Here is a 17997-nt window from a genome sequence, read left to right as displayed (position 1 = left end):
AGCGGCTGCATCCGCTTCCCTGGGCGTTGCCAGGGGGAGCAGGAGGATGCAGCCCTGCTGCCGGCCAGGCTGCCCTCCCCCTGTGACCGCGTCTGGACAGCGTGGTTTGCCAGCTCCCCTTTCTTGTCATCGCTCTGTGCCAAAACAAAGAACTCTGAGACAGAGTGGGTATCTCGTAGTGAACAAGCCCAGCCTGGAGAAATACAGCGTTTCTTGCTTCTCGCTTTGCTTTTCTCCAGGCTCTCCGCACTGGCTACACGCAGCCCTTTGTACTTGGTCAAGCCCAGGCTGAAGCTCTGGTGAGGGCAGTTGTCCCCTGGTGCCCTCCCCGAGGCCTGGAGAAAATACTGGAGCAGCTCCTGAGCTTTCTGCAAGACACTGTCAAGCTGGCACCTAAACACACTGCAAGCCTATGGAAATGTGCTGCTGGGCCAGAGACGCAAAGCACATTCCAATCCCTGTCACAAAAGCCTTGTCTGGATGCGTCTTCAGCGTTAAGACTCAGTAAGGTTCTCCATCGCTTCTGTCCAGACTGTAAAACAGGAGACCAAGGGGAGCAGGAATGCCCTAACGCTGCAGGACTGGAAGGAAAGCCTTGGCTGTGAGCCACCAACCCTGGCTGGGTACAGCACTGCGCGTGGCATCGCTCATGGGGAAGCCCAGAGAAGCAGAGGAGAGCCTCAGAAAGTGCGAGGGCAGGTGGCTCAGTTCAGTGCTCCTGTCCCCACCCCAGCACCACGGCGAGGTTCCACACTTGCCCAACGTGACACGACGTGGTACAGAGATGAGGTAAAGCAGGACAAATCAACAGCAGCGCTGAAGTTTTCAGGGTCCTTGACTCAAATCACAGAAAGAAGGATGGGAAGGGAGCTGCAAGGGCTCCAGGCAGCCCCATGGTAGCAGCTTATACCTGTGAGCTGCTCCATGTACTATTGCATCCCATCGGGGCAGACTTTTCCTGCGCTGGCAGCATTTGTTACCAAGCACCTCTGCAGGCTTCTCCATTGTTTGTAGGAGGGAAAAGCAAACAGCAGCACACCACCTACTGCCCTATCAAAACCAGCAGTGCACAAGTGCAGGAAGGAGGCATTTAACTTAGAAGAATCTGATTTTATTGGTGAAATATTAGAATTCTAGGTGATGGGAAATATTCACAAGTGCTCAGAGCAAGTTCTCCACGCTGAAGGGGCAAACGCAGCCCTACTCACTCCTACTGCAGTGATGGAATCCTGGAGTTCAGTCTTCATGGATGTTGAAAAGCTTTGCTACTTCATTGAGATCAGCGTGCTCCTCCCCATCTTTGATGATCTGAAAGAAGGAAGCCTGCATTAAAAACCTGCATATCCTATCAACAACACTGCGAGATGTACTGAGCCCTGGGCTACCCTGCCTGCCACTGGCAGCTCCCAGCTTCCATTACCAAATACACCACAGAATCACGGGATGGTTTGGGTTCCAAGACACCTTCAAAGATCATCTACTTCCAGCCCCACAGCACCTCTGATCTCTGCCCTCTGGCCTTGGCCCTTCAGCCAGGCTGCAATGCACCCCACTGCTCCCCCAGCCCAGGCTGCATCTGTCTGTGAGGAGAGGCCCAGTGTCACAGGTGTTAATGAAGTCCAGCAAGGCAATATCCTCTGCTCTCCTCTCATTTATCACGCCGGGAATTTCATGCTAGAAGAAAACCTGCCTTTATTTATCCTCATTATGTAATGATAGATTGATTTTTCCACAAGAAGATCCCTGATCTAAGCAAGCTGAATGCCACAGCCCCACTCGTTCAGCACACCCGTCCTCTACTGACCTTTCGAGCGATAGGCATCCTGTTGAAGATGTTCCATAATACGATTCCTACCACAACTTTATCCCTGAGGTAGAAAATGACACCTTTGCCATAATCTTCTCCTTGCTTTGGAACTTGAGGCATTGGTGAAGAGCTTGGAGAAATGGGAACTTCCGAGGCTTCTGCTTCTGTTTCACTTTCCGATCGAATTCCTGTCCCTAATGCAAAGATAGGAGGTATCAAAAAGCCAGGGCAGAAAAAAGCAGCAGCTCTCTGCCTGTGCTGGGGGAAGCAGGACGCACAGATGGCTTCTGTAAAAGATTCAGGTGTGCTTTCTTTTGAGCTGTGCCCAGCAAAAGCTTCTGTAACACAGTGAAGGAGCAATCCTCACACAAAGCGCAACTCTGACAGCTCCCAGCTTCCATTACCAAATACACCACAGAATCACGGGATGGTTTGGGTTCCAAGAGACCTCCAAAGATCATCTACCTCCAGCCCCACAGCATGGGAACAAATTCCAGTCGATCAGGCTGCCCAGGGCCCATCCAACCCAGCCTGCAGCACCTCCAGGGATGGGGCGCCCACAACCTGTGCCAGTATCTAACCACCCCACGCAGGGAAGAGTTTCTTCCTTGTATCTCATCCAAACCTCCCCTCTTAATGTTCAACACGGTAAATAAGCTGCATTTTGTCTTAGTGGAACATTGTGTTTTGATCACATTTTAACATCAAAACCGGCATTGAAAGCTTGGTCTAGAATAGAGCACGCAGACTGATCTCTCACAGCGCTTCATGGCGTGACCAGCTCCTCTCTGTGGCCACACAGAGCCAGCCACAAAAGCCAGACAGCTCCCAAGGCAGCCAGGCACCTACCTGACTGCTCTGTCGCAGATTTTGGCGTGTCTTTTGCTGTTGCTTTAGCAAAGACCCCCACTGTTGGCAAGGTACTATCAACGAGGCCGATGGCTTCATAACCCACATCGGGACCCAGGTCGCTCCTAGGAATTAACAGCAACAACAAAGCTCATTTATAGGAACAGCATCATAAATACATGGCAGTTCCAAACCCTAACGACAGCGTTGTGTAAGAAGGAGTCAAGACAGAGCACCCGCTTCAGAAGAAAGCAGTTAATGAACAGAAGCTCAAAACGTGCATGATTTCTCCCTCGCAGAAAGCCGGGCTGCTTCCATGAGCCGTGTGTACTTTGACCCTTCAGCAAGTTACACCCCTAACCTCAGACCCAGGTGAGAATATCAGCACGTAATTAGCAGGTACATAATGAGTAGGTTCTTGCAGAAATGGTGCTGTTCAGTGAGTAACTCCAAGTGTAACTTGGAGACAGAGTTGGTGCAGAAGCAAGTGCTCCTGCAGGTTCTAGGTGAGCCCATCTGACCAAACCTGGGGCACTGCTGAGCTCGAACCATGGGGCTGTGCAGCACAGCTGCTGAGTGCATATTTCAGAGAGAGCATTTAAAGAAGATTTAAGAAAACCGCACCTAGCAACTCCGGTTTGGGCCCAGGAAGTGCCACCTGCAGCCAGGATTCCCAGCTACACTGAGGACAAAGGTGCATTGCAGAGAATAATCTGGATATCTCTGGTGGGACATTAGCATTTCTAGGCATAATCCCCTAGTACAGACTGGGCAGAATGGATGGAACACCAGTAATATCCCAGCTAATTAGACGAGGCACCCAACTCAGCAGGAATCCTGAACATCATGGAAAAAATGTGGAAGGATTTCCTGCTGTTTGGCAGCTTTTCAGTACAGGAAAAGGACATTAACCCAGTAAAGGCTGGCAGACCTTCAGCATTAACACCTGTCAGCCACACACGAGACTGCAGCTCACAGCCCCCAGTGTCACGGTCAGAGCAGCTCGAAGGAGAGCACACAATTAAAAGATACTTCTGGATCCTCGTTAACAGCTGAGTAATAAAAGCTCCTGTGTCCAGGGCCTATGTAGTACAGACCAAGTGTTCAGACAAACGATGCCAAGGGGTAAGTTTTTTGGGGGGATTTCTCCCAGGAGAGCAAAAGCCCTTCTCCCATATTTCCATTTGTGCTAACTCCATTTCTGATCCATTTTGAGCAAGGGGACAATTTTTTTTTGCCTTCCTTTTAAAGAATTTCAAAGAAAATGCCTTGTTTTCTCCGTACCATACCAACGCTTTCAAAAATGTGCCTGGGTGCACTGCTGTGCTGCTACCAAGGCAAACTGAGCTCACAAGCAAAGGTCCAACAGAACTGAAACCAGCAGATTGCGCTGGAGAGCTTCCAGTAATTGTAACAGAGAAGTTGTGAAGTTCAACGCGCAGATTAGCCTGCTTTAAGAAAGGGGCTGCTATTTATTGCTTCTTGCTTTGTTGAATTATACACAGTCAGGGAGAAACTGGATTCTGCAGGGGAAAAAAAAGTCTTAGATAAGTCAGGGCAGGGCAGCGAACGCTCACACGTGCTCCACAACCCTGGTATTCTGCAAAGAAGCTGTCCAGGTATTCGCTGTAGCTTCATTACACTCTGAAAACAGAAACCTTGACAGGGTATGTCTTGTCAGGGCTCCTAACAACACTGCCAAATAAGACATTTTACAAGAAGTACTCAGCATTACCAGAACATTGACTGATGCCAGTAGGGCTTTGCAGCTCCCGTCATGTTTTCTCCAGCTAGTCTTCCACTCACAACGGCATGATCATGGTGCTCCACACGTCTCCTACCTAGTTTGATATCATAGAAGCAGGCAGCATCCCCAGCCTTAAAGAGAAACTCATTCAATGATGACTGAACGCAGACATCAAAAGCCCAAATTAACGCACAAAAGAGCAGAGGCACTGGGACAAAGATGGACTGAAATAAGGAACCCAGCTGTTCCGACAGCCCCCACTCGTTCACACCTTCTTCCACCCCCCAGGCTACACGAGTTCCATTTTCTCAACACTTCTCACCGAGCTGCAGAAAATTAAGGCAGCACCAGGTATGTGTTTTTTTCAGAGGAACCAGTCTCAGCTCCCCCCCCAGAAGGACTCTTACACGACAGAGCAACCCGTGCTACCTTTAAGTTACCCCAAGTTCTCTTAAGGAGCACAAATATTCAAAAGGGTGCAGTCATGACCACGGTACCAAAACGTGCTGTAGTGCACGAACGGGCTCCAAGGCACTACAACTGGTCTCGTTACTTGCAATTTTTTTGCACTATTCACCTAACCTAGGTACGCCAGCCCCCAGAATTCGAGGCACTTGGACTGCATTGCTCTAAGCAGCTGAAAGAAAACTCCTCCACGTGTACTCACCACCCAGATATTGGAGCGTGCCTGCAGCTCTGCGTTCACCCTGAATCCTCCGAAGTCAGAATCCACCTCCAGCCCAGCAGACTTTGCTAATTCCACGTTAGGCTCCAGCCCTACTGCAGCCACAATGTGATCGGTCTCCACCTGTTGGAGAATTTGAAAGGATTGTTCTGCTTCTCTCAGTGGCCCTGCAAACTCCCTGCATTCAGATTTACCTTTCGGCCATCCTTCAGTTTAATCACCAACCGATTTCCAGAGACAGAGACAGACTTGACCACAGCGTTAGGCATAACATTAACGCCCTCTGGAAACAAAAAGGAAATGAAACTGCTTGCACAGGGACAGGCAGACTTCAGGTGAAGCAGGAGGAGGAGCACTGGAGCGCAGCTTCACCTCTTCTGACTTTCTCTGTGGTCCAGTTGCTCAGATATTCAGGCAACACTTTGCCCATGTTGCCGTTCTCGGGGAACAGTTGAATCACCTCCAGGTTTCTGGTTTGTGCTGGAAGGAAAGCAAAGAGCAAATCTGCGCAAAAATTCAGCAGATGTGGAAATAAAAAGGAGGTTTAGAACGTCAGGCTGATTGCATTCAACGCCCGTCACTTCTGTGGAGGTGCCAGCTGAAGCCAGCTGCCTGCTGAAGCACACTTACCTCTTCTTCCCAGAGCACAGGCCAGCTCACTGCCAAGAAAGCCACCACCAATAATTGTGATGGACTTGACTTGTCTTGAAATCTTCTCCAGATTTTTGAAGTCCTCAATCTGAAAGAAGATTTATTCCCATTTCAAATATCCTCAAACAGGAATGGCAGCGGGAGAAATTCTGCAATTTCTCCCTTTGACATAAGAGTAAATCTTTCCTTGACTTAGAATGGGAGACATCTTTCTCCTTCCTCCTATTCCTCTATTGCATAGAAAGAAAAAAAAAGAAAAAGAAAAAAACAAACAAACCCTTGGGCTTCCTAGTGTTGGTCTGGACACGTCAAGAGCAAATTGCAATGAAATTTCCAGATGCAAATGATCTACAGCACACACAGTACTATAAGAATACCACGGCTCCCATTGCATGCCTTTTACATATCCCCTACACAGCTGAGCAGATCACACCAGACCTGGCAGTGACCAGAGCAGGGCAAGTCCAATGCAGAGCAGAACGTTTCCACAGGGCTCCTCATTCTTGATTCATTCCCTGAACCAGACTAAGGAGGGAACTGCCTGTCTGTTGTAAACCCCACGTTTTCAAGAAGGGTGGAGCTTGTCAACAAAAAGCATCTCTCCCGTGAAAATGAGGATTCCACTGACTACCTTCAGTTCTTTTATCCACTTTCCCCTAAGCCACAGATGGAGGTAAAGAAATGCCACGAAGAAGACATGGGCATTAGAGTATGAGCAAACAAGCTAAGCTAATCCAAGAGCTAACACAAACGCTCAGCTAAAACTTCAGGGTATGACAGGGATGTCTCAGGCTAAGGGGGAGAGCAATGTCAGATTTTATCCTGTTCACCTGCCCAGGGAAAAGAATAAATAGCAAATGGACTCCTGGTTACCAGCCGAGGGAAGCTGGTAGACAGGGCAAGGCTGTCCCGGACCCAAAGCAGAAGCTGAAAATGCTGGTAGTGTTTCTGATGCCTTCAGCCTCACCCCAGGACTGGCAGTGCCTGTAGATTACCTTGCGGAACAGCGTCAGCCGTTGTTGTACATCTTTTCCTGCCCTTTCGATGGCGGGCAGGTTCCTTGGGGAACCACCTGAGGACAAGGAGGAAGGGAGGGGAGAGAAGACAGGGAGAGAGAGAGACTAGTGACTGCTGGCCATGTCAGCAACGCAGAGCTAGCATCCATCTGGACTGTGCTTTTCAAGCTGTTACAATACGCTCTGTTCTCTGTTGCCCTCTGGTTTTCACCATGGAAGGCTTTCTGTGCAAGCAGTGAACGACTCTACAATCAGAGTTAAAACAACCAAACCAAACAAAAAAAACCCCACACAAACAACCTGATGCCATACACCTTGCTCCACTGACTGCAGGCAGCCAGTTCCATGTTAACTATGGAGGGATGCAGAACTGCCAGGGCTAGATGCTGAAGCAGTGCTCTGCCAGGGCAAGAGCTGGGCGTTCTCCTTGCTACTGCTAAGGCAGGATTTGAAAACACTGGGCTGTAGAGGAGTGCCTCTACCCAGCTGCTAGCGCTGTCACCTCTTCCTCCTTCCCTGCTGATTTTCACAGAGTAAAACTCTGAATGTTCCAAAGAAGCTGGCTTACATAAAGCAAGTGAAAAACCCAGCGCCACGTTTGTCTGTTACTGCCCTTCATGTGACTGCTCTGCCACATTGCAGAACCTTGTCAGTTAGTGCCACCAAAATCAAAAGCCTGACACAGTAGAAAGAACAGGAGGAGATAGAAGCAAACAAGTCTTACCAGTTGCAATTAGACATTTATCATAGGATATCTGGGTACCATCATTGAGTTTCACAGTGTTGCCTCTAACATCCATATGCACAACCTGCAAAAAAAAAGCAGGGGAGCTCAGGCTTCCATCTACTTGAGTTAAATTGCACAGGCTACCACACAGAGAAGAATACTTGGAAGCAATATTTTCACACATCTGAATTGCCCTGTAATTTGTTAGGGAGGGGGGAACTGGAAGTAGGAATTCAGAGAGCTTCTTTTGGTAGCAATGACAGATCAGATTGATCTTCCCAGGATACGGATCTAAGAAACGATTCAGCACTAAGAAGACTCACTAAAATCTTCATTTTAGTGAAACAGAAAAGTGAGGAAACCATAAACTCTTTTCCACCTTTCTGCTGCCTCTGTACTCTGCTCTTACTTACGCTGCAATCCACTACTTCGATGACATTCTACTCACCTTGCCTTCCAATTGATATGCAGCTTAGCTCTCATTTTGCCACACAGTCTCTAAGCTCTACATATTCTTATCCCATGCACAAACTGTCATCTTACCTTTAGCTACTATTCCTCATAGCTTCTCCTGCTTTCCAAGCTTCACACATGCTGTCCTTAATATTAGGATAGTCCCTGATTCACTGTATACATGTTTCTGAAAATTTTCCACATTCTTCTCCTCAGCCAACCTCCACAACACCATCTACAGCAGTTTAATTTCAGCTCAGACACGGGCTCTGCTTGGGAAGAACTGGATGACATTAGAATGACAGCTAGTGGTGTAGCACTCACCTTCTTGCCACTGAGAACTGCTACTCCACCATTCTCTACAAAAGGCAAATCACGAGCGTGCACGTAGAATGATGGTGGCTGGAAATATATACTGGGAAAAGATCAATGAGCAGATGAGTTCCGGTTTCTCTTTGGTGCCAGCTATACAGAAATTACCAACGGCATGAAAGCAACTCTGTGCAACCAGAACAAACTTTGGAAATAGCAAAGAACTACTTGCTGCACGTTGTTAAATTCAAGTGTCTAGATCAGTGAGGGTTTAGATCACAAATGTCACAAGGATCCAATGGGATCCGAGGTTCCCAGAGTTCTGTTCTGGACTGCAAGGCTATATCCTCACCTCTAACACTACATCATTTCACAGGATTTCTCCCAGTAGTGGCATACTGTAGCAGAAATGCTGAGTCAGGGCCTGAAGCAGTGATGGAGCACCTGGTGCAAGGCAGGGCCAGCCCAGGGGAGCTCAGGTGCATGCAATGCCAGGAGCCAGGATCCACCCCTTCCCAGCCCTCATTTAAGGGCTGGCAGTGGAGGTGAGGGGATCTCACTGGAGCTCTCTGTGTACTTGAGGCCCTTCAAAGGTAAGCAAGTTTTCTTCCTTTGCTTCTGTATTCATGGCTGCTGTATTCGGGCTTGTCCTCATTTGCTACAGCCCCATACTTTGCCACCTCACTATTATTGCTATACTTGCCATCATGTTATAGCATTACACATATGTTCTAGGGAATCAGAAGTTTTGAACTATATTTAATATTGATGTAATTTATATGCTAAGCTGCACTTTCCTTAACAGCTGCCTCACCTTTCAGCCTGATCTTTGCTGTGTGACTGACAAGTCTGTAACATCTCAATATCCCTGCAAAGCCACACTCCACAAGCCTGCAGCCTTTTGGGTTCCACAGTGTAGTCATGTGGCCCAGTGCAAACAACAGGCAAGTTCTGCCCACAGCATGTAATGCTGTTCCTTCCTTGATCAAATGACAGTGTACCCAGGGCCCTCTTCATCACAGACAGACACAGTGCTGCTCAGCAAGCTGCCTTCTGAGCACTTCAGAGCTCTCCAGTGGCTCTCTCATAAGAACACTCTATGATGATCAGGCTTTCTTGTAGATGCTCTTCTTTGCCTTTGCTACCCAAGTGACACATACCTCCTCTCCTTGCCATTCCACTGTTTGAACCGCAGGGTCTCTGTCACGTGAGGGTCATCTGAAAACCAAAGCTCTTTGGAAAGAGGTGGGCGCATGTAGGGCAGTTCAGGATCTTCAGACACGATCAGTACCTTTAAACAAGCAGTCATCAAACATATCAGCTACACTAATGCTGGCAAACGTGAAAACACATCATGGAGGCTCTAAAGCAAGAGTGCATTCAGCCATCCAGATAGATCTTCTCTAGAACAGGGCATTCCTTACCCGGGCACCGGGGTCACGAGCCCGAATGGATCGGGCAGCAGCAAAAGCAGCAGTTCCTCCACCAATGAGCAGGAAAGGAACATGAGATGGGACCTCAGAGTGAGCTCCTGGAGCTGCAGGTAACAGATCAGATAACTGACTGCAAACACAGCAGGGAAAACTGTCCACATGCAAGGAACAGAGTATGTCACCAGATGTTTGTCACATGCAGACAGCACTCCAAATACATCCTCCTCCCTTCCTCTCTACCCCAGTATATTTCCCAAGAACCTGCTTTGCTTGAGGCTGGCTCCCTGCACAACTCAAAGAGCCACACTTCAGCAAATAGTTTCTCTAAGCTAGATCTGCACAGCCATGTGACCTTCAGTGCGTGACCTCTGGTCCATAGACAGTCTGCAAGAAATTATCAAGAGCTTTGCTACTTTGTCCTCATTTCTCCCCCTACACTCATCCAAGTATGACACCCCTTGGATGGAACAGGGACATAGCACAGCACTGAGGATTTTGTGCTGGGAACTGCACTGCTCCTTTGCCAGACTGGGAAAAGTGAAAGCCCAAAGCATGGCCTCATCTCCTCTTAACCTCTGTGTTTTCAGGCAGGCTCCATTCCATTTTATTTTGGATGTCTCAGGTTAGTAGCTCATGGAAAAACAGCTCCAAACCCGGAACTTGAGGCCAGTACCCACCAGAAGGAGATGATTCCTTTTCTTGGGATCGCGTGGTTACTGTTGTGACACGGTTAGTGAATCTCTCCTTGTTCTCTCTCAATGATTTGTATACCTGGAGACAGACAGGAAGGCATTTACCTTGTACACGTTACAACATCAAAGCATCATTCTGCATCTACTCCCCATAAACTTTTGCCTATTCTACTTGCTCAGAGAAGGCATCTGCTTTCAACTGAAGAAAACAGACCCAAATATACCTGACTTTAAAAAGCGCCTGTGGATGTGTACATAGCTGTAAGAGGAGTGCACTCAAACTATCTGCTCTCATGATAGGATGAGACTCAGCTGGCTGATTGCTTTCCATAAGCAAGCAACAAAGCTTTCTGCATATATTTGGTCTTTGGGCTGCAGAACTGATTGTCTGATTGAACAAAAGTGAATTCTTCTGAGGAACTGACATCTCTTCTACTCCCTTGGCATTTTGCATTTTACCCACTGCCGTGATCAAGTGTTTTATAACATTACAAAGAGATGCAAAGAAGAACTGAGGAATTCAATGCAGGGCATGAAGAAGAACAGAGACAGACAGAAGCACATCGAGGGAACAGAAGCAATGTCAGAAACACCAGAAAGTGGGAGCTCATTACCAAAAACAATTAAGATGAAGATATTTTTAAAGCCTTTCTGCTTAGATATAGAGAAGTCAAGGTTAAAAGAACTCTGTTTTTGCAAGCAGCAGAAGCATGATGTCTTTAAGCAGTCTGAAGGGCAGTAGGTAGCAAATTAGGCCCAATTCTTTTGGGGGGGGAAAGATCACACATGTGCAAAATATCAAATCAAGTCTTCAGGATATTTCTTTCCAGAGGGACAATGCCAAGTTCTTTCTAATCAGAAACTTATCTATGCACTTTGCCAGATAACAGAGCGACGTTGTAATGATCTCTGAAGAAATGACAAGTAACTTTTCACTCCTGTGTTGTATTCAGATCGAGTTGACTATCTCCTTATTTGCACGTCATCGTTCTGGGTAGCAGGGGAGACTTCATTCATTTCTGCCTTTCTCATGGTCACAAATCCCAGATGGACAGATTGGGTTTTGTGTTTATTAAATGCAGAGCAGTTTATCACTGAGAATATTAGATTTGTACAATTATCTGACAGTGTCCCGTGAAATTACCCGAGGCCAGGGAGCATGAGGACGGTTTAATTAATAAATGGCTAACTCAGTATGACATGATGGCACCCTCCCTCCGCCCCCTCCCCAGTAAAAGCACGTTTATTCAAGCATCTTACGTAAGCTCCTGCCCCAGTGACTGTTCCTCCCACAATTAAGTACAACAGTAGGTTGCTGCCAGCCTTGCCAGGAACACCCGAAGACGTTAGTGCTCTGGAAGGGTATCTTAGATGATGGCACTGCAAAACTGTAGGTGGAGACAAGCAATGAGAGAACAGAGGGAAAAGTGCTGAGTATTAAGAAGCACTCCCAATTACACAGAGCCTGGGAAGAAGATAATGTTTTCAGTTAACATTTTTTTATCAGAAAAACCATCAAAAAGCAAAGGAAACCCACACTGGTTAGAGGTACATGTACTAAATTTTTTTTATTAACATCTCTTAATTATTTATGCTACCTTTTGCATTCAAAATTAATGGTTCATCTGAGCTAGACATTTTCATTTCCAGTGTGAACCAGGGCAGGGAGAGGAGGCACTGGGAACACACGATTCTTTCAAGGCTATTTAACATATAATGTTTTCCTTATTAAGAGTATCTAAGATTTTTCTTTCTACCAAGCCTTTCAGCAGACAATGAGGGAAGTTTGAGCTAAAAGCAAACAAGTTTTTTAGCAGCAGGTCGCACGTGCCTATGGTTTCTGGCCCTTCTTTGAAGTTTTACCACAACTCCCTTGCCAGGTACACGCTGACTGCCAATTCCAGAGGATGCCCACACCATCAGAGTGCAGTTCTACTTCTCAAAGAGGCTTGGAAGTGAATGACAGAGCAGAGCTTCTCCCCCAAATGTCTGACAGGAGAGCACGGCTTCTCCCTGTGAGCCGCCTTCCTGCTCACACATACACCTGCTCCTGATGCTGATAAACCCACAAGGGCAAAACCAGAACCACTGCCCCTGCCCCCAGGCACAGCAGAGTGAGCCACTTGTCTGCTCATCTGCATGGGAACATTCCAGCGCTGCAACAAGGTGACCAAGGAATGCAGCTTATTAGAGGAAAACACTAAGACTGGCAATGCAAAGTTCTGTTTTGAAGTTTAGAGACCAAGCTAAGTAAATAAGCTGCTTGTTTGCAAAGCCCAGGACCACATCTGAGCGACTGCAGTGAATTACTCTCCGCCAAAACAAACGGCTCTGAGACTGCCGCAGGCAGCTGCGAGTACCCAATATGCATGCAAGATCAAAACGTAATTAAACAAATTAACAGCAACAATACCCACAGGGAAGATGCACGGAGCAGCTCGAGCTGGAGGAGCCTTCTGGGCACCACCAGGGCCGTGCTGTGCGTGCTGCTGCTCCCTGCCCTGCCCCAGGGCTCTGCCAGCAGAGGCTGATGCGGGCACAGGGCAAACAGCAGCCACGGTTACACCTGCAAAGAGTCCTTCTGCCAACAGAGGAGGCTCCGTTGATGTAGGTTATGTAAAGCGAGAGGCTTCTGCTGGCAGAACAGGCATCCCAAACGCCAAGGAACAACAAAGGCTGCCAGTTCAGATGAAGACATCTGCTAGCAAACTCTGCAGGCAGGACGAGCGCGCGTCTCCTTGAGCAGCCCAGCACCGCCAGCTCTCGGACACGCCGTCGCTGTGCCGGTCCCAGGCACCGCGTTTATAACGCAGCCATCAGCTGCAGCCTGAGGACGCGCTGGGGCTTCTCCGCAGAACGTGCTCTCACCGTGCCCGACTGACAGCAGCCCGCAGGCCGGGCCCGCGCCCGACCTCCCCCCGGGCGCCAGGGGGTGCGTGGGAGCCCTCACGGAGCCAGGCCCGCCCCAGCCGCCCCGTCCCCACTCACCCGCGGCGGCGCGGCCGCGCTGCACGGAGCTGAGGGGGCGCAGCGCGGCGGCGGCCAGGCGGCAGCACGACATGGCGCCGCTCATCGCGCCCCGCTCCCGGCTCGACCTCGCGCCGCCCCCGCCGCCCACAAAGCGCATGCGCGGCCGGCGGCCGGCCGGCTTCTCATCGGCTGGCGCGTCCCCCGCCTTCCTCCCATCCGCCCTCGCGCGTGGCCGCTCTGCGCCGCCGTCTCTATGGTTCCGCCGGCACCTCTATGGTGGCGTTTCCGCCATGCGGCAGCCTCTTCTACGCTTCCCGCAGCCGCTCCGCCGCGCTGCCTCCACCGCCGGGCCCGGCCGCCGCCTGCTGCTCTCCACACCCATCTTTTACGCTAACGGGCCGCCCCACATCGGGCACCTCTACTCTGCCCTGCTGGCAGACGCGCTGCACCGCCACCGCGGCCTCCGGGGCGCCGGGCCGGGCCGCCTCTCCACAGGTGAGTGTAGGAGCGCGGGGCCTGGGCCTTCCCCCCTCGGCTTCTCTCGGGCATGGCCCTGGGCCCCGCGGGCTTCTGGTGGCTGTCTCCGTCCCCGTGTTCAGGTTGGATACTGGGAAAAAAAATATTCTCAGAAAGAGTGGTGATGTGCCGGCACAGGCTTCCTGAGGTGATGGAGGGGGCACCGTTCCCAGATGTGTTTCAGAACCGTAGGGATGTGGTGCTGAGGGACGTGGTCAGTGGGGGGCGTGGGTTGGGGTTGGACTCGGAGACCTTAGAGGGCTTTTCCAACCTTGGTGATTCCTGGGGCTGAGCCCCAGCCCTCGTGTCCTTGGGGCTGTTGTTGTTTCCTCAGGCTCCGTGTCCCAGTAGGAGCAGCACGGTTCCCCATCCTCTCCCCATGACCACCTTTGGCTTTTCAGGGACTGATGAACACGGGCTGAAGATCCAACAGGCAGCAGCTGCAGCAGGAACATCACCTCCAGAACTCTGCGCACAGATCTCGGCGCTGTTCCACCAGGCCTTCACCCAAGCAGCCATTTCCTTCACTGACTTCATTCGCACCAGCGAGCCCCGTCACTGCCAAGCTGTGTGTCACTTCTGGGCTGCCCTGCAGGAGCGTGGGGCTCTCTACAAAGGGGCCTATGAGGGCTGGTACTGCACGGCCGAGGAAGGCTTCCTGCCCGAAAGCCAGCTTACGGAGCGGGTGGATGCCCAGGGCCGCCCGCACAAGGTGTCTGTGGAGTCCGGCCATGAGGTAATGGTGCCCACGCTTTGCTGACCAAATTCAGGAACTTCTGTGTGAGCATTGCACACCTGTTGCTTTGTTCTAGAAAAAAAATTGTGTGTGTGTAGTGCTTCATGATACTTGTCAGCTGAGACTTGCCTTTATTTCAAAGAACGTTCTCTGTGTCTCAGCTCAGTTTGATTATACAAGGGAGCGCTGCCGATGGGATCCCAAACCCCAAGCAGCAGATGCAGATTTCAGCCATGTGGCATGGAAAGGATTTTGTTGCTCCTGGTTTCACGGTCCATTGGCTTAGAAATAGTGTTCTAAGGTGGTGATGAAAGAAGTTGGATGAAAAAAAGCTGTTCATGACTGAGCTGTTTGTTTCTAGTCTCATGATTGAATACATTGGAACCAGGAGTGTGGGTACCTGACCTAGAGAGTCTCTACAGCTGTATTTTTTATACAGTGTCGGGAGTTGCATGACTTAATTCGACTGTGGCAGATAATCATGCTTCAAAGCTAAGCAGAGGTTATACTCCTTTAGTATTTGTTCAGGACTGGGGCATCCGAGTGTTGGCTCACACAGAAAGAGAGAGGCTTTCAAATAGTGTGTCTTGATAAAGCACACAGTGTGGTTGAGGAAAAAGACTAGTTTTATGGCAAAGAAATCAGTCTTTAGATCTAAAAATAGAGGCAGCAGGCTTCAGAACCCTGAGAATGATTGCTGACCTTTGATGCATATCAAGTTGTCTCAGTGAAATTGTGGAGTTTATGGTGAAGAGAAATAGTTCCAGATGAACTTCACACTGAGTTTGCTGTGTGCAAACTGTAAAACCGTTCGCAGAGCATTGGAGCTCTAATTTTTTTCTCCTGTGTTCTCAGGTGCACTGGACCAAAGAGGAGAATTACATGTTCAAGCTGTCTGCGTTCCAGGACCCATTGCAGAAGTGGCTGCGTGACAACCCACGTGCCGTTTCCCCTGACCCTTTCTACCAGCGTGTGCTTTGCTGGCTGGGAGAGGGCTTGCCAGACTTGTCCATCTCTCGTGAGAGAAGCCGGTTGCAGTGGGGTATCCCTGTCCCCGGTGACTCGACGCAAACTATTTATGTATGGGTAGATGCCTTAGTGAATTATCTGAGTGTTCTGGGCTACCCTGAGACGCACGGTGAGTGGTGGCCTGCTGCACACCACGTGGTGGGCAAGGACATCCTCAAATTTCATGCTGTCTACTGGCCAGCACTGCTGATGGCAGCGGGGCTGTCCCCTCCTGAGCGAATATTTGTGCACTCCCACTGGACTGTCCGTGGGCAGAAGATGTCCAAAAGCCTGGGCAATGTGATTGATCCGTTTGCTTGTCATGAACGATACACAGTAGATGGATTTCGGTACTTCCTGCTAAGGCAAGGCGTACCCGAGAGGGATTGTGACTATTATGATGAGAAGGTTGTAAAGGTTGTGAATTCAGAACTGGCAGATGCGCTTGGGGGACTTCTGAATCGGTCAACAGCCCCTGGCATTAACCCCAGCAACACTTACCCGTGTTTCTCAGAGACTTGTTTTCCTAAGGTTGTGGATTACAGGGAGACAGAAGCCTCAGGTAGGGCTTCTGCTGAAGACTATGAGCTTGTGATGTCTGTGGCTTCTCTGCCTCTGCAGGTAGCTAGTTACTTTGAAGATTTCCAGATCTACAAGGCTTTAGAATGCATCGCCCTGTGTGTAAGGCAGACCAATGGTTTCTTCCAGAGACACAGGCCTTGGAAACTTGACAGAAAAGACCCTGCAGAGAAGCTCTGGCTTGACACCATCATCCACGTTACTCTGGAATGTCTGCGGGTCTATGGGACTCTCCTGCAGCCGGTGATCCCGCACACTGCAGACAAGTTGCTTTCCAGGCTGGCTGTTGAGCCAAAAGAGAGAGAGATCTCAAGTTTGATGTTTCTGCCACGCTACAATGGGAAGCCATGTCCCTTCGAAGGGAGACAGCTTGGACCTGACACTGGCGTCTTGTTTCACAGACTAGAGAAGTCAAGTCAGCATCAGATCGAGAACAAGAGGCTTTAGCATCTGACAAATAGCTTCTGTAAATAAAAGCCTGCAGGAACTCCCAGAAAACATCATTTTTATCAGAGCATGTTCCTCGTCTCTTTGTGGTGAAATGAAGTGGATAAAATGGGACTGAGCAGGTCTGAGCTGTGCTGTCCAGTCCCGCCCAGGTGATTGGCATAGGTCTCTGCCCTCATTGGAAAGCAGGCACACAGATGGTTTGTGTGCACACAACCAGAGAGCTAGGAAAGCATCTGGGGTAACATCCTTGGAGGGCCACCTATGCAGCTTAGCTGGTAGCAGAGAATGAACTGAAAGCACAGGCTAGGGTTTGAATATTGCTGCTTTGTTTTCTGATATACTTTAATGACATAAATGGGCCGAAGCAAAATATCTAGCCACCTAAAACAGGGCACTCTTCCTACACTTTAGAGAGCCCTCGTGTCATACCTACTTGCATCTTCCATCCTGACCCCCTTCACTTTGCATTTTCTGATGTGTGGAGTGAGTCAGGTCCTCTGGACTTTTTGAGTGTAAATGTGTTAGCCAGTCTGCTCAGCAGTCTCTTCCAGAGATATCAGCTTGCCAACTTGCTTGCTGCAGGGATCCCTCCACATCATTGCATGAGGAAACAAAATGGGACAAGCAGCAGCAGTCTGAGCGAACCTGGAGTAGGAAAAACAGAACAGCAGGCTTGAAAATGAGGTAATACCATGACAAAGGAAGAGGAATTGCTGGGAAATCACGGGATCAGAAATGTAGGAGCTCATCTCTGCCTGTGGCTGGGTGGGTGTTTTGGCCACTGCTGTGTTCCCACTGCTGGGACCGTGCCTCCGTCAGACTGCATGGAGATGGAAGCTGGGGTGCAAATGGCAAAAGTGGCAGACCTCCTGCAGGAGAGGAGATTGCAGCTGACAGGTAGAAACAAAGCTTTCACTTAACCAGCCAACCCAAAGGCTATGAGCAAATAAGATGGTTGGTTTGGTTGTGCTCCCATTCAGAGAGTGGTGGTGTTACAGAGCTGCGGTGAGCATTTCCAGTAACTACATGTTGCTCAGAGCAGGCTGGTGTTCAGGCTGGGTCTCTGGGGGCATTCAGCTGTCCCCAAGGAAGGGATTTTTCCCTCTGGGCTCACACAGGGAGAGGGCTGAGCAGCAACTCGCAGCTGATGTCCTTGTGTCCCTTTGACTTTGCTCTGGAGGTCTGGGGCTATGCTGGGACAGAAGTAGCTGGGGGTGATTGGAAATTGTGTCCTGGTAACACCTCTGGGGCGTAGTCCAAGTGGATGTGGTGAATCCGTCAGCTGAGCTTCCTTTATGAGCCCAAACCTCAGATCAGCTGATGTCTATGGAGCCTCGATGGGGCGGATCTCTTCTGCATCCCTCTC

At 49.6% G+C, this 17997-nt stretch overlaps 2 protein-coding genes across 2 annotated transcripts; one reads left to right on the top strand and one right to left on the bottom strand.

Annotated features, from left to right (window-relative positions):
* AIFM1 (apoptosis inducing factor mitochondria associated 1) lies at nt 1090-13613 on the bottom strand. Its single transcript, XM_021406655.1, has 16 exons — nt 13361-13613; nt 11633-11760; nt 10358-10451; nt 9672-9784; nt 9408-9538; nt 8260-8350; nt 7480-7564; nt 6735-6811; nt 5719-5827; nt 5461-5568; nt 5283-5371; nt 5071-5211; nt 4392-4534; nt 2657-2781; nt 1805-2001; nt 1090-1308 (listed from the first exon to the last, which is right to left on the bottom strand). Exons 1-16 carry the CDS (start codon nt 13497-13499, stop codon nt 1237-1239), a joined length of 1842 nt encoding a protein of 613 aa, XP_021262330.1. The 5' UTR covers nt 13500-13613; the 3' UTR covers nt 1090-1236.
* Nucleotides 13498-16628, top strand: MARS2 (methionyl-tRNA synthetase 2, mitochondrial). Its single transcript, XM_021406439.1, has 3 exons — nt 13498-13837; nt 14260-14594; nt 15450-16628. Exons 1-3 carry the CDS (start codon nt 13498-13500, stop codon nt 16626-16628), a joined length of 1854 nt encoding a protein of 617 aa, XP_021262114.1.

Source organism: Numida meleagris, chromosome 8, assembly GCF_002078875.1.
Source record: "Numida meleagris isolate 19003 breed g44 Domestic line chromosome 8, NumMel1.0, whole genome shotgun sequence".
NCBI lineage: Eukaryota > Metazoa > Chordata > Aves > Galliformes > Numididae > Numida > Numida meleagris.
The sequence above is the reverse complement of the archived record's forward strand: the minus strand, read 5'-3'. Positions and strand labels throughout refer to the sequence as shown.

What these genes read in the sequence shown, in the direction of transcription:
- AIFM1 (XM_021406655.1), bottom strand. Translation starts at nt 13,499, where the DNA reads ATGCGCTTTGTGGGCGGCGGGGGCGGCGCGAGGTCGAGCCGGGAGCGG. An exon ending in GCGCGGCCGCGCCGCCGCGG is followed by an intron (nt 11,761 to 13,360) that starts GTGAGTGGGGAC and finishes CTCCACCTACAG; the next exon opens with TTTTGCAGTGCCATCATCTA. An exon ending in GGATGCCTATCGCTCGAAAG is followed by an intron (nt 1,309 to 1,804) that starts GTCAGTAGAGGA and finishes TCCTTCTTTCAG; the next exon opens with ATCATCAAAGATGGGGAGGA.
- MARS2 (XM_021406439.1), top strand. Translation starts at nt 13,498, where the DNA reads ATGCGCGGCCGGCGGCCGGCCGGCTTCTCATCGGCTGGCGCGTCCCCC. An exon ending in GCCGGGCCGCCTCTCCACAG is followed by an intron (nt 13,838 to 14,259) that starts GTGAGTGTAGGA and finishes TTGGCTTTTCAG; the next exon opens with GGACTGATGAACACGGGCTG. An exon ending in CTGTGGAGTCCGGCCATGAG is followed by an intron (nt 14,595 to 15,449) that starts GTAATGGTGCCC and finishes CTGTGTTCTCAG; the next exon opens with GTGCACTGGACCAAAGAGGA.